Below are 20,403 nucleotides of genomic sequence, written 5' to 3' on the forward strand. Positions count from 1 at the left end.
GGAGTGTCGTCTGTGCGACTTTATCTGTCCCTCGGTGGGCCTCAGAGAAAGGAGTGGGAATACCCATTGCTATGGAGCAAGCAGGCAGATCAGGGAAGTCTTGCAGAGAAGGTAACATGCGATCTGAATGGTGACCAGGATGTGTCCGGAGTGCAGAACAGAACAGTTTGGACGGGGAGCGTGGCCCGAGCAAAGCCGTACCGTGCCCGTAACGGCAGATAGAGTGCTGCAGTTGGGCTGGCCGTGTGGGGCACGGGACGTCTGGTGAGGCCTCGCAGGGACGGTCCAGCCCCCCCCCCCCCCCGCCCCCCACCGCGACATCCCAGGATCGCAGTGTCAGCGTGCTCAGACTCCAGCCCTGAGGACTTTTATTTCAAAGCGCAGTCGGGGTCTCCGCTAAGCGATGGGGTTTAGAGAGCGGTAACAGACAAATGAAACGGGCTTTTCCCGTTCTCCGAAGGACGCAAAAGAATGGCATCAGAAGCCAAACAAAGGTCATTCGTTTCTGGTGGCACACAAAGGGCAAAGTGTTTTCTAGAAGTGACCGCTGGCTGAGACTTTCAGGCAGCCCCAGAGGGGGGAAGACCTCCATCCTGGTGGGAAAAATTCCAGCCGTGCTGCATTCTGACAGCTGCCTCTGCGTCCCCAGTCCTTGGCTGCGGTTTCCCACTCGGACCTGATGCACGACGCCACCCAGGCTGTGGCGCTTGGGCGCTGCTCTTCACGCCCGGCCCCCGCGGGACACGGCCCAAGGAGCCGCGTGGCTCGCCGCGGCCCAAGGTGGCCGCCAGTTCCCTTCATCACGTTTCTTTGCTCCGTGACGCACGGTCTCACTGCTTTGTCTTCACCGTCCTTGTCCCGCCGCTTCTGCCTCCCCCGTCACCTCCTCTTCCTGCTACAGATACAGCGTTTTTACTGGTAAATCCTTGCATTGTTGTCCTGTCCCACTCACACCCAGAACCCATTCTTTCCCCAGAACTGACTGAGTACCCACCATGTGCCAGACAGACATGGGGGAAACTGGGATGACAAAAGACAAGTTCCCTGACCTCTAGGAGTTTAGTCAAGCAAAAAGCACCTCTCCTATGTCTTGTGCTTCTCATCGGAACACTTGGAACCAAATAAACTACTTTATCCTCATGGCAACCTTGTGGGGTTACGATCATCAAAGTAAAAAGCAATCCACATCTTTGATTTTTCCCAGCGTTGCTTGACCTACCACTTTCTTATTTTTTGGTCCACGTTGGCATGAAATCACCAAGTTTCATTAATCCTGCATTCAAATTCATGCTCCCCCATTGACCTTTGGTATTTTATCGGCATAAGGGTTTTTGGTGTTGTTTTTTTTTTTTTAATGTCTGTTTATTTTTGAGCGACAGAGAGACAGAACGTGAGCAGGGAAAGGGCAGAGAGAGAGGGAGACACAGAATCCCAAGCAGGCTCCAGGCTCCGAGCTGTCGGCACAGAGCCGGACGCGGGGCTCGAACTCACAAACCGTGAGATCATGACCTGAGCCGAAGTCGGACGCTTAACCAGCTGAGCCACCCAGGCACCCCAGACATAAGTTGTTTTTAAAAATTAAGCAGCTTTTCTCAGAACTCTCCCTGTTATATTGCAAATAAAGATATATTGAGGTTCCTTCCCCACATTCCCCTAAGTAATTTTTATTTCTGATGTACACATACAGATGTTTATTTGATATACAGTCCCTCATATAAGCCTCTACAGGGAAGGGCCTTGATCACTGTATAAATCATCTCACAGAGCATGTACTCGATAGAGGTTGGCCACATTTAACATGATCTACAGAATTAACTTCCTCAGCCTCCATCTTTTGTCTACCAACAATTCTTTTCATTTCCCCAGATGATCTCAACGTTCCTATTGAGTTTTATCTTCAAAAACCTTCTCCACAGTTTGAATTTTCTTACCTTTCTTGACAGCTGATAGGGGAACCCGCCCAATGTGGTTTTCTGAGATTAAATGAGTTTGGCCTGAATTTCTTCCTCTATATCTATAATCAAATCACTGAATAATACAGAACCCCCAGTTTTTCCTCTGGCTTCTGCCAATCCACATGGTCACTCAACTAACTGCTAATTACTGCTGACTGATCATGAGCCTGTAGACCGCTGTTTGCAGATGTCCAGCAGTGATCCGAGTCCTCTGTCTCTGGTTTTGTTTTTTTGTTTTTTTTTATCAGAATGTTCTATGGTCTGACATCAAATCCTTACTGAAGATTAAGTAAATTGTTCCGTTTCTTTCTTCAAAACTTACCACTCCGTGGGAAGACCTTGAGATTGCTATAGTCAAGTTTCTTTTGAATTTTACCCAGTACCCTGAGCATGAACTGGGGGCCTTCAGCAGTGATAATTAGCTGGGCCTGTCAGGTGTGTGTTAGTCACCGGCGGCCAATGGCAGTTCACTCGTTTGTGCCAGTTTCCTAAATCTGTGTGTTTATCGTACAGCCACGCCTGTTTGAACACAAGACCTTCGGGGTAGTCCTCCACGACGTAATTGCCTTTTTTGAACTGCCTTTCCCATCCATCATGCAACAGCTACTACACGGTTAGTTGATCAAAGGCACCTTTTTCGTTGTTAATCGTTTTTATTGGACTGTAATTGTACATACAGAAAAGTGCACAAATCATAAGTTTACAGCTTGGTAAACAGTCATAAAGTGAGTGCACCTAGATCACGAAACAACATTAGCAGCACCAAAGAAGCCACCTTATACTCTCCCAGGACTTGTGGAGCTAAAGAAGCCACCCTCGTGAGCTAATCACGTCCTGGTCCCATCACACCGGGAATCAGGGTATCAGAGTATGAATTTGGGGGAACACACACATGTTCAGTCTGTAGCACTTTCCTTCAGCATTTCTCCAGACACAGTGTAATGCAGATCCAGAGGCCTGGCTCTGTCTTTTTTTTGAACAATTAATTGATGGTTAGCTTTTCTGATTTTATTCCTCGAAAGATCTCATTTTCTTATGTTCTTACCTACTTTGCCTCTCAGTTTCCTTTTCAAAAATTTTTTTTAATGTTTTCTTTATTTTTGAGAGAGAGAAAGAGAGAGACGAAGTATGAACGGGGAGGGGCAGAGAGGAAGGAGACACAGAATCCAAAGCAGGCTCCAGGCTCTGAGCTGTCAGCACAGAGGCGGACGTCGGGCTCGAACTCACAAACCGTGAGATCATGACCTGAGCCGAAGTCAGACGTTGGACTGAGCCATCCAGGTGCCCCAGTGTCCCTCAATTTCTATTGTTTCATTTCAGTTGCCTTGGTTTTCTTGCCACCCTTTCTATAGGGTAGACTTAACTCTTAGATTGATTTATGTGAGGAAAAAGAAACATAGACCCAGATAACTCAAAACTAATTTGTTGACTTTGGGCTTTAAGATGATTTTGCACCAGATTTGCATTCCCGCTTGGGTTTTACTTAAGCTGCTCTTATCATCAGTTTACATTCCTTAAGCATGTACCAGCTGGCTCATGGAATGAATAGGCAGGCCCGAGGAAGCTAAGCTGGGATGGAAAACCGGGTGTAGATGATACCCACGTGGATTGTTGAAAATTGATTTTAGTTTGTTCCCGTGCCCAGAAAACTGTCTGCTTAATGAGCTGGCTTTCTTGGACTTCTTGTTCACATTGAATTTTATATTCTAATAGAATGAATTTGTCTTACAAAGAAAACTTGGCGATGTTAAGAATCTAAGTATAAAAAGTACCCAGAACTAAACGTGTGTCTGAATAAATTATTTACTTGCTCGGGTTCTCTGTGTACTTAGTTCTGCCATATTCTCCTGCTGTTTGCTTTTCCCGTATTTTAAGGCAGCTTTCACTTACGTGTCATCATCTCATTAAATAACTATCTTGTTTCCTGAGGTTGCTGTTTCATCATCATCTCTGATGATTTAAGCCTCTGTGATCACATTCAACAGAAGCTGGCTCAACTGTTTCCTTACCCCAGAATTTGTCAGCAAGAGTCTCAGGAAAAACCGAAGGCTACAGTCAGCAGTGAGGCAAACTACCCGACTTCCTAGTCTTTTCCCTTTGAGTTTGAAGATGATGTTGTTATTTCAGGGCAACAGACGTGACTGCTAGGGACTTTTCTTTGCCTATTTGGAAGGAAAGCCCAGGCAGGAGAATTTGGGGGTGGGAGGTAGCACATGCTCAACATTCCTAGGGCGAAATAGTGCGCGGTCCTTCCTTCCTCCGCCTCTTCTCCAAGTAAGTGCCCAGACTCCCCACCCACCTCCCCCAGGATCAGTAGCAGGGGCCGTCTCGGGCACGTTAGGCAGCGTGACACTTCCCCCACCTGTAAACTAGTTGCTGTAACTATGTCGTCGTGTTCAGATGGGACAGCACCTGGCCAAAGGCAAAGCTCCACGCCAACGCCAACGCCAACGCCAGCTGTTGTTAAACCAATTACAGCAAGCTGGCCACACCCCAGCCCTGGCAGTGGGGTCCCGCCTCCCAAGCTGGCTGGGGACTGAGTGTGGCCCACGGGGAATTCCTTCTGCCCCAGCAGCCTTTCTCATGCTTACAGCTGCTTTTCTCTTTGACCGCGGTTGTAAATCAGATCTCCGAGAAATCGGGGCAGATGAAGTTCATGACGGTGCCGGAAATGGTTTTACATGAAGTCAAAACTGTAGAAAAATCAGGGTCCGCCTCTCGAAGGTGCCTAGAATGTGCCCTCGGGATCTCTGCACGGTTCTGGACGGAGTATTGTTTCCCGAACACGTATGGCATCTCAACCGTGTTCTGACCCAGATAGGCTTTTGTGGGTTGGTCCAAGAGAGCCAGGCAAACATTTTAACCTGGGTTTTTTGGGAAAATGCATTCTCGTTTATTTGCAGCTGATAACACGGTTTGTTCATAATGGGGGAACGGCCCAAACAGGCCTTTTCCCTGAAGATTTTTAACTTTCTGTTGTCAGGAGGAGAGGGCACACATGGGTGGGTCTAAGTATGATGATCAGCTGTTTTTAATTTAGAAACTAGCACACTTGGGGCGCCTGGGTGGCTGAGTCCGCCAGGCCTCCGACTTCCACTCAGGTCATGATCTGGAAACTTGAGAGTTCCAGCGCCTCTCTGCTGTCCGCGTGCAGCTGCTTGGGATTCTCCGTCTTCCTCTCTCTCTGCCCCTCCTGCTTTCGCTCGCGCTCTCTCTCAAAAATAAATATACGTAAAATATACACGTATTTTTATATATTATGTATATAAAGCGTATACGTAATATGTAATACAAAAATGTATTTCAAAAAATAAATATTTTTTAAATATTTTTTTTTTTAAATACAGTACCGCACTTACCGATAGGAAGGGGCAGGAGGCGTATTTGGAATATGTTTACCTTTTCAGTTTTTAACTTACATATATTAAGGTGAAAAAGGATCTTTGGAGCTAGATAGGATACATTTTTCATGAAATACTGGATGAGACAAAGCCCTCAGATCACATCAATAGGATGTATTATTATTATTATTATTATTATTAAAGAGATGGAAGAAATACTGTGTAGGGGTCAAGGGCAGGCTACCCCAAGATGGGCCACTTTGGCATAAAGATGATCTCAAGTTAAAAGTAATCGAAACCCATGGGGCACCTGGGTGGCTTGGTCGGTTAAGCGTCCGACTTCGGCTCAGGTCACGATCTCGCGGTCGGTGGGTTCGAGCCCCGCGTCGGGCTCTGTGCTGACAGCTCAGAGCCTGGAGCCTGTTTCAGATTCTGTGTCTCCCTCTCTCTGTGACCCTCCCCCGTTCATGCTCTGTCTCTCTCTGTCTCAAAAATAAATAAACGTTAAAAAAAATTAAAAAAAAAAAAGTAATCGAAACCCAGCAGACACAGAAAAAGCTCTCGGACTCCCCTCAACTGCCTAACTCTGGACAAACTGGAAAGGATTTTCCACATCCCTCCTCTCACCTTCCTGCTAATAGCCTTCCTCCCCTTGGTATCCTCAGGCCCTATCCCTCCCATGTGAACTTCATGTTGCCTCACTGTCTTTGAAATTTTATGTCTGTGTGGATTCCCCTTATGTGTGGTATTAAATTCAATATTTTTCCTACTAACGTGTCTCGTGTCAATTTGATTCTAAGTCCAGCTAGAAGGACCATAGGGCAGAGGAGGGTCTTCCCCACCGACAGATGCTACGTGGTAATCAGATGCACTTAACTATTCATGACGCCATGAGGCTCAACTGTGAAACACAATCTTGACTGAGCAAGTGAGTCCGGGGGGTGAGAGGGCGCACAAGGTGGTCAGTGTTTCGTTCTTCACGGACCCGGTCAAGTGGGCTCTCGAGGGTGGAGCAGAAAGTGTCGAGCTGCTGAGTGAACTGAAAAGGCAGTTTTTAAAAGCCATCCCTGGGGCGCCTGGGTGGCGCAGTCGGTTAAGCGTCCGACTTCAGCCAGGTCACGATCTCGCGGTCCGTGAGTTCGAGCCCCGCGTCGGGCTCTGGGCTGACGGCTCGGAGCCTGGAGCCTGTTTCCGATTCTGTGTCTCCCTCTCTCTGCCCCTCCCCCGTTCATGCTCTGTCTCTCTCTGTACCAAAAATAAATTTAAAAAAAGTTGAAAAAAAAAATTTAAAAAAAATAAATAAATAAAATAAAAACCATCCCTATTGGTGAGCGTTTATTAAAAATGTAAATGATACAAAACTAGGTAGATGTGTTTTTTGAAGGTCAAGAGGGTGGCAAAATAGTTTCCCGGCACCCTAAGAGAAATATGGTGATAAATACCAGGATAAACAGAATTTCTTTTTTTTTTAAGGGTCGAAATGGATTTTTTTAGTGGGTGGAGAAGGTTGAGGCAAGAGGGCTGCTGTATTTTAAGTTTTTAAATAATACTTGTTTTTTTTTAAGCCGTGTGCCTGCTTCGGTAAAATAAGCATCATAAAATATTCACAGAATATTAACACCGTTTGAGGGTTATGTAAAGTACTACAACAGTATAGTTAAGTATTTTTATAGAGAATCGGTGTATAATGACCAGTTTCCAAATTTTGTGATCAGGTGTATAGTTCTGTCTTTGAACTGTATCTGTGTCCAACTTTATCCCTCTCTTTTCTTTCACTTTACCGCTTACATATTGTAAATAATATTAAAGTCAGGGATGATCATCTCCCTATTTTACTACCCATAGCACCTTCTACAGTGTCTTAAGAGTAATGTCTCAGCATGAATAGACACTTTTCCAAAGAAGAGTCCAGATGGCCAACAGACACAGGGAAAGATGCTGAACATCATTCATCATCAGGGAAACACAAATCGAAACCACAATGAAATACCACCTCATACTGATCTCAGTGGCTAAAATGAACAACTCAAGAAACTACAGACGCTGGCGAGGATGTGGAGAAACGGGAACCCTCTTGTACTGTTGGTGGGAATGCAAACTGGTGCAGCCGCCCTGGAAAACAGTGTGGAGGTTCCTCAAAACACTAACAATAGAATTACCCTACAACCCAGCAATAGCACTGCTAGGAATTTATCCAAGGGATACAGGTGCGCTGATTCTTAGGGGCACACGCACCCCAATGTTGATAGCGGCGCTATCAACAATAGTCAAATTATGGAAAGAGCCCGTGTGCCCATCAACCTGATGAATCGATAAAGAAGATTTGTACGTATATATACAATGGAATACTACTCGGCAATGAGAAAGAATGAAACCCTGCCATTTGCAGCAACGTGGATGGAACTGAAGGGTACTACGCTAAGTGAAATAAGTCAGAGAAAGACGGATACCGTATGTTTTCACTCATATGTGGAACTTGAGAAACTTAACAGAAGACCATGGGGGAAGGGAAGGAAAAAAATTATTTACAGAGAGGGAGGCGAACCATAAGAGACTCTTAAATACAGAGAACAAACTGAGGGTTGATGGGGGTGGAGGGGCGTGGAGAATGGATGCTGGGCATTGAGGAGGGCACTTGTTAGGATGAGCACTGGGCATTGTATGTAAGTGATGTATCACAGGAGTCTACTCCTGAAGCCAAGAGCACACTGTATATACTGTGTGTGAGCCAACTTGACAGTAAATTATATATATATATGTATATAATTATAATATATATAATATATTTATATATAAGTTAAAAATAAAAAGAGTAATGTCTCAGAATATGATAAGTATGTTTTCTGGTTTTTTTTTTCAAAATCTTGCTAAAAGTGCACAAATAATACAGATTCACTCTAGAAAAAATAGAAAATACAGAAAGCAAACAAAAAAAATTAAAATCACCCAGACACTCCTCTTACCATCTTGATAACACCCGTCCAAATGTTTTCCTGGGTAATATATACATGCAAAGAAATCTGAAATAAAAATTATCCAATATACACTATACCCATTTTCTTAGGATAAAGTAGAGTTTTTAGGTCAGCAGGTATGTCTTCTTTTGAAGGCTGTTTGTCATGTTGCCAAATTGTCCTAAAGAAGTGTTCTATCAGTTTCAGTCCCCATTAGTCGAGCAAAGAGTACTCCTTTCTCTACTCTCTTACTAACTAATGGGTAGAAATATATTTATCAGAGTTGAGTTCATTAGTATTTCTTAGAATAAGAGTGCATTTGAACATTTTAAATACAGATACAGCTTGTCATTTTGTCTTTAATTTTCAGTGTGTTTCCCTTTCATATACAAAGTTTCTTTTTTTAATTTTTACCTGCTCAAAACTGTCAGCCATGTTTTGTTTTTTTTTTTTAATCTAAAAAAACTTCTCCCCCGTTTTGGCATTCTATGTTTCAAAAGCTGTTCTTTCCACAAGATCATATATGTGGAATAAACTGATTTTTAAGAATTCAGTCGTGTGACTACCTCTCAACTCTATTTTTCTCCCCATCAGGAAAGCAATTGAAGAATTGCTTAAAGAGGCAAAACGTGGCAAAACGAGAGCAGAAACGATGGGACCTATGGGTTGGTAAGTTCTTGAGTGATCTTCCTTAAAACAGAACAGTAGCAAAGAGAAAGTCTCGGCTGGAGATGTGGATACGTAAATCTGTAGCCGGTGAAAGGAATGTAAAACTGTGGCTGTAGAGGAAATCCCCCAGAGGCGAGCAGGAGAGTGGGAGCCCTGTTGAGGGCCAGCTCTGGGGACTCTGCGACCCTGAGGAAGAGGGCTGGGGGTATGGAGGGAGAGCATCTGTGAAGGCTCCGTCATCCCTTTAGATCCCAAATCCCTGGTGGATATGTAGATCTTCTGCCCAAAGGCGCCGTGCGAGAGTAATGTTGTATCAGTGTTCATTGTTTAAGGATCTCTGTTTTGTTTTGTTTTTTTTTGTTTCTTTTTATTTATTTTGAGAGAGAGAGCAGGGGAAGAGCAGAGAGAGAGGGAGACAGAATCCCAAGTGGGCTCTGTAGGGCTCAATCCCGTCAGCTGAACCGTGAGATCATGGCCTGGGCTGAAATCAAGAGTGTGACGCTTAACCGACTGAGCCACCCAGGCGCCCCAAGGATCTCTGTTTTAATTCTAGCCCTTGGCAAATTGAAATTTATTTTTTAAATTCTACTCGTAAGTATTTCGACTATGTGACAGTTCGGCTGGGTAGAACTTAAGTTGCCTTTGCAGTTTCCATACAAAATAGAGCTTTAAAACTTAAAGTTTAGAAACAAAAGGGGCGCCTGGGTGGCGCAGTCGGTTAAGCGTCCGACTTCAGCCAGGTCACGATCTCGCGGTCCGTGAGTTCGAGCCCCGCGTCAGGCTCTGGGCTGATGGCTCGGAGCCTGGAGCCTGTTTCCGATTCTGTGTCTACCTCTCTCTGCGCCCCTCCCCCGTTCATGCTCTGTCTCTCTCTGTCCCAAAAATAAATTTAAAAACGTTGAAAAAAAAAAATTTTTAAAAAAAGAAACAAAAGAGGAATTTACCCTTAAGAATTTAGTCCTAAGCATTTTTAAGCTTCACTTTAGCAGTAACATAGGCATTCATGTGTTAAATATGCTGAGTTTAGATCTTTTATCTAGAATTTAAAATCCGCAACAATGGAGGATTGTGGGTGATTCAGAGTCGAATCTAAAAATGAGGAGAAAAACTAGGCTTCAGAACACACCTCATTCTGTAGATTTGACTCTTAGAACCATGCACGTGATTTACGTAAAATGTAAAAGTTAAGTAAATAAAGGGAAAAGTCAATCCTTAAAAATCAAGCAAAATAAAACAAATAGACCTAAAAAGCCATTTAGTGAATGACTTAGCCGCACATAAAGGAACTACTGTGCGTGATCTGAAATGTGACTACATTTTGAAAAGAACTACCAGGAAATCTTAAATTGTTTTCCATCATCATGTTGTCAAAAATTTGATGATGTTATTCAGAAAATACTATGTAACAGGATAAAGCAAATATTTACCTGCTCTAAATACCAAGATGTCCAGCGTCAAAGGGGTGCAAATGTAAAATCAAAGTAAAAAACCTATAATCCTAAATTCGAATTGGAAATATCAGTACAAAGCCATGCTTTAGAGAGATACCTGACTGCAGATCTGAAGCAGTGTCTGGGCTTCACCAAACTGCAAGTTAGAGGTCACAGTCACCAAGACTGCCCTCCCTTCTTACACCACCTGCAAATTCAGGGAGTTCCCAACGTACCCTCAGCTTCCTTAAGTCACTGATGAGTCCCTACAATTCACAGAAAACTGTGAGACTCACAGTTACGGCTTACTACAGGGAAAGAACACAGATTCAGGTCAGCCAAAGTAAGGGGCATAAAGGGAATTGTCTGAGAGGGTTCCAGACATGAAGCTTCTGTTGTCCTCTCCCCATAGAGTCAGCATTAAGGTGTGACAATATGCATGGTAATATCGTCAGCAGGGAAGCTCACCCAGGCCTCGGTATGCAGAGTTTTTATTGGGATTTCATTACTTAGGCATGATTGATTGCTTGTGTGGTTGGCCTCAGTGTCCAGGGTTAACCAAGACCCCGTGACCCAAAGCTCCCGCCCAAAATCACATGGTTGGGGGTTTTTGGCAGGGCCAGCTTGCGCTCTAAGACCATCAGGCATGGCCTGCCCCATCCTAAGATCCACTCTAGACAAAGACATTTCTGTCCGGTGTGTGACATTACCTCCTAGAACTGAGATCCCCTCCCAGAAGTCCGCCCTCTCTGCGGGCAAGGTTACACCGTTACTACACAGACAGGGAATGTATACGAGGATCCGGAGAATCTTGTCATACGAGAAAGCAAAGAAACACTCGAAGACTACTGTAGTGATGGCCGAAAGACTCAGGAAACAACTTGAAATCCCTCCCGCCAGATGGGGTAATTTGATCACCAAGAAGAATAAAGCTATAAAGACCGAGATACCTCAACTGTGTTCAGATCCACAAGGCCATAATGATAATCACAACAAGAAACTTAGCGGTCCCGTTTGGAGAATGCTGTGGAACCAAATCATTGTCCATAAAATTGGCAAAGAGAGAGGAAGAATAAAACATTTATCCTGTTCCCTGTACACATTGTGCTGCGGGGTCACCAAATCATTGATGAAAGAAAACTCCCCTGTGGAACTGCAACTATTAAATGTAAAAGGACATCGTGGGGTGCCTGGGTGGTTCAGTCGGGTCGGTTTAGCGACTGACTCTTGATTTCGGCGCAGGTCATGATCCCACGGTTGGTGAGTTCGAGCCCCTCGTCGGGCTCCACTCTGTGACAGTGCTTGGGATTCTTTCTTCTTTCCCTCCCTCTCTGCCCCTCCTGGACATTCTCTCTCTCTCTCAAAACGAATAAACTTAAAAAATTTTTTTTAATATAAAAGAATGCTAGAATAAGATCACCGTTTGAATTCTTAGCAACTCAATAAGAAGACAAACAATCCAATTTAAAAATAGGCAAAAGATCTGAACAGACACATCATTGAAAATGATACAGGGTTGGCCAGTCAGCATATAAAGAGATGCTCACTGCTTCAGCGGTGTCTCTCCCTCTTTCTTTGCCCCTCCCCACACACACTCTGTGTCTCTCTCCTTCAAAAATAAACAAGCATTAAAAAAAAAGAGATGCTCAAATCATTAGTTAGGAGGAAAATGCAAATGAAAACATCAGTTAGTTACCACCACTACGGATGCACTCAAGTATCCAAAATAAAAATTAAAAAAGGCTGACAGTCCCAAATAAAGACGAGGATGTGGCACAACTAAAATGCTCACACACTGTTGGCAGAAATGTAAGATCATACAGCCATTGCGAAACATAGTTGGCAGTTTCTTATAAATACTCGCCACAGAGACTTCTTCTAACCAATTACCAGAGAATTGAAAACTTAGGCACCCACACAAATGCGCACAGTAATGTTTATGGCGCTTTTGTTCATGATGGCTCAAAACTGGAAACAACCGAGGGGCGCCTGGGTGGCTCAGTCGGTTAAGCGTCCAACTTGGGCTCAGGTCGTGATCTCATGGATCGTGAGTTCGAGCCCCGCGTCGGGCATACACAGTGTAAGATTCCATTGATGTGGCCTTCTAGAAAACCCAGAACGATAGGGACCGAAAACAGATCACTGGTTGCCAGGACATGGGGACAGAAGGAAGGGGTTAAGGGCAGACCTTGGTGGGTGACAGAAACGCGCTACGTCTTGCTTGACTTCGTACGTTGGTCAAAACTCTTAACGCTGTTTATGTAAAAGGATAAATTTTATTCTGTGTGCATTCTGTCTCATAAACCCGATTTTAAAATAAAAAGAATGGCATCATTTGCAATCCCTAAGGATGCACTGGACCTAGGCAAAGGTCACCGGCCGCTACACTGACCAGATGCGGACTTGCTGGGGACCATTCTGGGACGGGTCAGGCAGACCCACACCTGAACTCACGGACCCGTCTTCATGCTGAGAAACGATGCGGAAAACCAGGCCACTACTTAGCAGACATCCTTGTCGAAGAGATCGAACCCCAATCTGATCCCATCTCCGGTCAGAACTACTAGCTTGCACAAAATACAGAGGCCAGAGGAACACATTAACTGACACCTATAGGAATAAAATCACAAAAGTCCAATGTGGGGAATTCTACAGGACAAACAGCCCAATTCCCTGTAACAAAAGACTTGCAGAGAAAAGGAGGGGAATCCTATGAACTAATAGACTTGAGACACATCAGATAAAATGTATACCTTGTTTGGATCCTTGTCCAGACTAACTATAAAAAGACATTTATGGGGCACCTGGATGGCTCAATCGGTTGAGCATCTGACTTTGGTTCAGGTCATGATCTCACGGTTCGTGGGTTCGAACCCCGCGTCAGGCTCTGTGCCGACAGCTCAGAGCCTGGAGCTTGCTTTGGATTCTGTGTCTCCCTCTCTCTCTGCCCCTCCCCTGCTTGTGTTCTCTCTCTCTCTCTCTCTCGCTTTCTCTCTCTCTCTCTCACTTTCTCTCTCTCTCTCTCTCAAAAATAAACAAACATTTAAAAATTTTAAAAAAAGACATTTATGAAACAGTTGGGGTATTTGATGACATTAAGTAATTAATATTGATTTTTTTAGGTGTGATAATGGATACTTCATTTTTCAGAAGATACTATCTTTTAGAAATTGATTGTGATGTATTTATGGTTGAAATGATACAAAATGAAGTAATCCAGTGTGAGTCAATCTGTATGTCACATATGGAATCATCTTAGATTCAGTAAAATACCCACTTCCTAGAAGGATAGTTACTCAAGTTGGTGAGATAAAGTGGACAGAAATATTCTGCATGGTTCCTGGCATGGACCAGTCAGTCAGCGTCATTAGATCTGCTCTTATCTTCTTTCCGGCCCTCTGTCCTTTACAGAGATAAGGTGCCTCTTCTAAAGTGAATCAAATTAGTACCGGTTTTGTTAGGGGCAGGCCACTTTGGCGTTTGGTATAAGGCAGGACTGTGATCAGGTTGACTGTAGCCGCTGGTCCAATCTCATACCTTCAGTGAGAGAATCAGTAGGGAGCTAAATCATGAATTCAGATGGCCCGACAAGTGAGTATGAAAGTATCAGTCAGGGCTCTTGCTGTGTTCGCAATGTTCAAGGGCATAAGTTCTTTCTAGGCAGCTCTCCAAATCGAAGTCGTTTATCCTGACAACCTTTCTGCCACTTACTGACTCGGTAGAACTTTCCGATGGTGAGAGAACTGGTTTATCAGTGTCAGCTCCGTTTTCCCTGGAGAGAGTTACCCCACGCGCCGGTCATCTTGACGTTTGTGGGAGGAAGGATGTGCCCATTGGGTGTCACATCGGTTAGGCTGGCAGTTCCCCCAGAGTTGTCAAGGACCCAGGTTCCTTCCAGTTTTCTAAATCTTCCAACCGCAGAGTGTGATTCTTTTCCACATGGTCTAGTATTGGCCCACTCCATTTCACTTAGCAGAAAGGAAGGAAGAAGCCACGCCCCCCCCCCGCCCCTTTAAGGACACTGCCCAGAAGTTGTGTCCACCATTTCCACCATTTCTGCATGTACTCCACTGGCCAGAATTTTGTTCCATGCCTTCACCAACTACAAGGTCAGGAATTCGGTCTTTGTTTTGCTCCAGTTAGTCAGGTGCCAGATAAATATCTGGGGTTCGTTTACTCTAGAAAAAAGGAAGAATGGATAGTCGGGGACAGTTGACAGCCTCTTCCCATGAAGGAAGCAGAAGCATGTTGAAAAGGGAGTAAAGGGTGGGAGGCTGGGGCGCCTGGGTGGCTCAGTCGGAAGCGTCTGACTTCAGCTCAGGTCATGATCTCATGGTTTGTGGGTTCGAGCCCCGCGTCGGGCTCTGTGCTGACAGCTCGGAGCCTGGAGCCTGCTTCCGATTCTGTGTCTCCATCTCTCTCTCTCTGTCCCTCCTCCACTCACGCCTTCTCTCTCTCTCTCTCTCTCTCTTTCAAAAATAAATAAAGAAATCTTAAAAAAAAAAAAAAAAAAAAAGATGGCAGGCAAAGCGAAACATTCCAGACTTGTAAGAGATGGGTCCTGGGAGAATAGGGCTTGAAACTTGTTAAGTTCCCATTAGTCTACAGGACAAGAATTCTTGCTGACATTGCTGACATTTTTTTCAGTTGTCTTAACGGTGATCCTGAGCCATTTTAGTTTTAGGGTCCTTTTATACTCTTAGGAACTATTGAGGACCCCAAAAAATTTTTTTGGTGGATTATATCTATCAATGTTGACTGTATTTGAAGTTTAAATTGAGCAATTTAAAAGGATTTATTTATTCATTTAAAAAATGATTGGGGCGCCTGGGTGGCTCAGTCGGTTAAGCATCCGACTTCGGCTCAGGTCACGATCTCGCGGTCCGTGAGTTCGAGCCCCGCGTCAGGCTCTGGGCTGATGGCTCAGAGCCTGGAGCCTGCTTCCGATTCTGTGTCTCCTTCTCTCTGACCCTCCCCCGTTCATGCTCTGTCTCTCTCTGTCCCAAAAATAAATAAACGTTAAAAAAATAAAAAATAAAATAAAATAAAAAATGATAAGCCCATTACATGTTAAAAGGAAATAGTATGCCTTTTATAAAAATAACTACATTTGTGGAAAAAAAATACTGAGTTAGAGTGATATTGTTTAATATTTCTGCAAACCTCCCTCATGTCTGACTTATAAAAGACGCTTGGAAGTTCACGTCTGCTTCTACAACCTGTTGTTTTGCTTGAAGTATTTGAAGAAAATCCAACCTCACACAAATATATGCCCAGAAAAGCAAGAAGTATTTCAATAGCCTTTCCAGAAAATTATGGTATTCTTTAATCCTCCATCAAAGTTTTGCAAGTAATCTCAGCGAGTAGTAGATTCTTAACATTCTCTTTAATAATGCAGACTTTTCATATTCTGTCATAATAAAGTCGCTTGGTCTCCCTTGCACTTTAACTGGGTCTTCTCTCCATACGTGATTCTGTAACATCCTTCATTAGCCATCTCAAAAATGTTGGCTCATGAGTCATCTTCTAATGACAACACATTATAGAATACTTAAAAAGTACACTTATAAATATCACCACTAATCTCATCAGAGAGTCTTTTAACTCTCTGGGAACTATCAAGTTCCCAGTTTTCCAAAAATCTAATTTTCTTTCACTTGAAAACTCCAGTTTTATCATTGGCAGTGAAGCCTGCAAGCTATTTTCCTTGAATTGACAGGCTCACTCACCTCTGAATAACCAGCTAGTTCGCACGCAACTCAAACATTCACGTAGGTACTTTTCCTGGAGGCAGCTTCTGGTCCAGCACAGCCTAGCAGCTATGGGCGATGCAGAGAGGTCTGACTGAAGGACAGCCACGACTTGCTTCTCTTCCCTGGTGCTGGCACAGCGAACATCTTCCCCATCAGGCTCATCCTGGGAGAACACCTGGTTTTCCCTCCGTTTAAAGCGTGTGTGTGTGTGTGTGTGTGTGTGTGTGTGTGTGAATAAAAACTTTTAACCACGAATGCAGTGGTTCCCAAACTCATCTGCACACTTGAAATCACCTGGAAAGCTTCCCAAATTACTCATGTCCGTGTCCCGCCACCAAAAATTATGAGTTTGGGGATGGCCTGAGCCAAAGGGTTTCAGAAAGATGCCCAGGTGATTCTAAAGCGCACACAAATTTGAAAACCACTCTACCAGTCCCTATTTATTAAAAAGAACAGAACCGGGGCGCCTGGGTGGCTCAGTCGGTTAGGCATCCGGCTTTGGCTCAGGTCATGATCTCGCGGTCCGTGAGTTCAAGCCCCGCGTCGGGCTCTGTGCTGACACCTCAGAGCCTGGAGCCTGTTTCGGATTCTGTGTCTCCCTCTCTCTCTGACCCTCCCCCGTTCATGCTGTGTCTCTCACTGTCTCAAAAATAAATAAACGTTAAAAATTTAAAAAAAAAAAAAAAAAGAACAGAACCCTCTGGCAGGTAGAATTCACACCTCTCCCACGGGCAGACGGCACCAGAGCACTTGGACAGATCTTAAAGGAGTAGACAACCTGTTGCTTACTAGTGGGCCGTGGTTTGTTTTTCTAAGCATCTAGAAGACCTTTATATTTGCTTAATATATTTTATTTTAATTTTTTTTTAATTTAATTTTAGTTAGTTAATATACAGTGCAGTATTGGCCACAGAAGTTGAATTCGGTGATTCACCACTTACACACAACACCCAGTGCTCATCACAGCAAGTGCCCTTCTTAAGGCTCCTCACCCATCTAGCACACCTCCCACCCCACTCCCTCCATCAACCCTCAGTTTGCTCTCTATCGTTAAGAGTCTCTTGTGGTTTGTTTCCCTTTCATTCCCCCATCCTCCCCTTATGTTCATCTGTTTCCTTTCTTTTTTTTTTTTAATGTTTATTTATTTTGAGACAGTGTGTGTGTGTGCGAGCAGGGGAGGTGCAGAGAGAGGGAGAGAGAGAATCCCACACAGTCTCCATGCTGTCAGCACAGAGCCCGATATGGGGCTCGAACCCACAAACAGTGGGATCATGACCTGAGCTGAAACGAAAAGTTGGACGCTTAACCTACCAAGCCACCCAGGTGCCCCTCATCTGTTTGGTTTCTTAAATTCCACATATGAGTGAAATCATATATTTGTCTTTCTCTGACTGACTTCACTTAGCATAATACATTCTAACTCCAGCCACATCATTATAAATGGCAAGACTTCATTTTTTTGGTGGCTGAATATAGTGTGTGTGTGTGCGTGTGTGTGTGTGTGTGTGTGTGTGTGTGTGTGTGTGTCTGGGTGTCTACCCATAGTTTGACTATTGTTGACGGTGCTGCTGTAAACAGTGGGGTACATGCGCCCCCTTTGAAGCTGTATTTTTGTATCCTTTGGGTAAATACCTAATAATGCAATTGCTGGATCACAGAGTAGTTCTATTTTTAGTTGTTTTTGTTTGTTTGTTTCGTTTTTTGTTTTTGGAACCTCCATACTCTTCTCCAGATTGGCTGCATCAGTTTTCATTCCCACCAACAGTGCAAGACGGTTCCCCTGTCGCCACATCCTCGCCAACACCTGTTCTTTCTTGAGTTAATTGTAGCCATTCTGACAGGCGTAAGTAAGGTGGTTCCTCGTCATGGTTTTGATTTGTACTTCCCTGACTGTGCGTGATGTTGAGCATATTTTCATGTGTCTCTTAGCCATCTGGATGTCTTCTTTGGAACATTGTCTATTCATACCTTCTACCTATCTATAACTGGGTTGCTTGTTTTTTGGGGTGTTGAGTCTAATAAGTTCTTTATAGGTTTTAGATACGAACGCTTTATCAGATACGCCATTTGCAAATATCTTCTCCCATGACGCAGGCTGCCTTTTAGTTTTGTTGTTTCCTTTGCTGTGGAGAAGCTTTTTATCTTGACGAGGTCCCAATAGTTCATGTTTGCTTTCGTTTCCCTTGCCTTCAGCTAATAAGAAGTTACTCCAGCCAAGGTCAAAGAGGTTGCTGCCCGTGTTCTTCTCTAGGATTTTGATAGTTGCCTGTCTCACATTTAGGTCGTTCATCCAGTTTGAATTTGTTTTTGTGTATAGTGGAAGAAAGTGGTCCAGTTTCATTCTTTTGCGTGTTGCTGTCTCGTCTTCCCAACACCATTTGTGGAAGAGACTTTTTTTCACGGAATGTTCTTTCCTGCTTTGTCAAAGATAAATTGACCATGTAGTTGTGGGTCCATTTCTGGGTTTTCTATTCTGTTCCATTAATGTGTGTGTCTGTTTTTGTGCCAGTACCATATTGTCTTGATGATTACAACTTTGTAATACAGCTTGAAATCCGGACTTGTGATGCCTCTTGTTTTTCTTGTTCAGGATTGCTTGGGCTATTCGGGGTCTTTTGTGGTTCCACACAAATTTTCGGATTGTTTGTTCTAGCTCTGCGAAGAATGCTGGTGGTATAGGGATTGCATTAAATACGTAGATTGCTTCGGGTGGTATCCACATTTTAACAATATTTGTTCTTCCTATCCATGAGCATGGAATGTTTTTCCATTTCTTTGTGTTCTCTTCAATTTCTTTCGTAAGTCTTCTGTAGTTGTCAGAGTATAGGTCTTTTTCCTCTTTAGTTAGATTTATTCCTATTGTTTTTGGTGTGACTGCAAATGGGACTGACTCCTTGATTTCTTTTTCTGCCGCTTCATTATTGGTGTATAGAAATGCAGCAGATTTCTGCACGTTGATTTCATATCCTATGACTTCACTGAGTTCACATACCAGTTCTAGCATTTTTTTTAATCACATTGATTAAAATTAAGGAATTGAAACGAGTCTTTTGGGTTTCCTACATAGGGTCTCATGTCATCTGCACATAGTGAACGTTTGACTTCTTCTTTGCCGATTTGTATGCCCTTTATGTCTTTTGCTGAGGCTAAGACTTCCAGTACTATGTTAGATAGTAATGGTGAGAATGGGCCGTATTTGCCTTAAAATTTTAAATAGAACTAGGTCGCCATTTTTTTCCCCTCTTGGACATTCCATGAAACGATCTTAGCGAGGTCGTTGAGCCATTGCCAGAAAGAGACTGCTGAACTAAAGAAAATGCAGTGGAAATGCCATTTTTTATTTTGTAAAGAAAGAGGCCATTTGGTGCTCTGTACTTCTGTGCATGTATTTCAGCAAAAGAATCTCTTCAGAAGCTGTTCTTAACAGAGGCCTCAAGGAGGCTGAAATATCGGCCCATATGACTTCCTTTTAGTCAACGTAAAGGAATTTATAGGCACACAGTTCAGCAATTTGCACAGCTTCACGGTCTGCAAAGCTGTTTTTATTCTGGTCGCATTCACATCAGCTGATCCGTAGCCCAATGTCATTTCTGCGGCGAGGGCTCGCAGAACTTCAGCCTTAGCCTGGGAAAGGCTTATATTCCGGTATAAAAGGTTACAAGGATTGAGTGGGACAGAAAACGATTCTTCGGTTTTCTTCACCTGATTGTTTTAAGGCGAGTGGCATCTTTGGGTGCCTTTCTGTTTTGGCCCGGAGTCGGTCCGGTGATAAGGTGAAAAATCCTGTACGTCGTTCTTCTGTTGTATGTAGTCAGCTTTATACCGGAAAGCGGATCATTTCTCGAGTCTTTTTGCAGGCTTTTTTTTTTTTTTTTTTTTAATTCACTTGCCTGAGCCCCAACCGGTAGGTATATAGTAAGAGGCCCGGCTCAGGCAGCAGTAAAGAAGACTCCCTCCTGGCTTTAAAGGTGTTAATCCACTGGTGGACACGGACAAGTGAGCAGGTGAGCACAGCTCAGCGGGGAGGGAAGGAAGGGCTCGCATTTCAGAGTGACTCGTGGATGAGGCTCTTGGCAGTAGTTCAGGGCCACGAGATCCAAAACCTCTACTCTATAGCTAAGACCATGGGGCCCAGAGGGGTTTCCTGCGGCCCCAGCTAGCCACTTGCGAACGCCTGGGTCCCCACTTGCTTTCTCGTCCCTGGCCGAACGCTCGTGTCCTACACTAGCTCTCTTCCGTGGATTGTTGTCCGGCAGGATGCCGATGTGTCATACTTCCTGCGCCTTCCTGCCCCAGCTTCC

General features: G+C 44.0%; 1 protein-coding gene across 1 annotated transcript in view; it reads left to right on the plus strand.

Annotated features, from left to right (window-relative positions):
• The window catches only part of LOC125934078 (protein POLR1D-like), a 48,662-nt gene that overhangs the window by 19,935 nt on the left and 8,324 nt on the right, over positions 1 to 20,403 (plus strand). Inside the window, exon 2 of the mRNA XM_049647385.1 lies at positions 8,845 to 8,919. Within this exon, the coding sequence (XP_049503342.1) occupies positions 8,845 to 8,919 (75 nt within the window). The remainder of the gene's footprint in view (positions 1 to 8,844; positions 8,920 to 20,403) is intronic.

Source organism: Panthera uncia, assembly GCF_023721935.1.
Source record: "Panthera uncia isolate 11264 chromosome A1 unlocalized genomic scaffold, Puncia_PCG_1.0 HiC_scaffold_16, whole genome shotgun sequence".
NCBI classification, from domain to species: domain Eukaryota; kingdom Metazoa; phylum Chordata; class Mammalia; order Carnivora; family Felidae; genus Panthera; species Panthera uncia.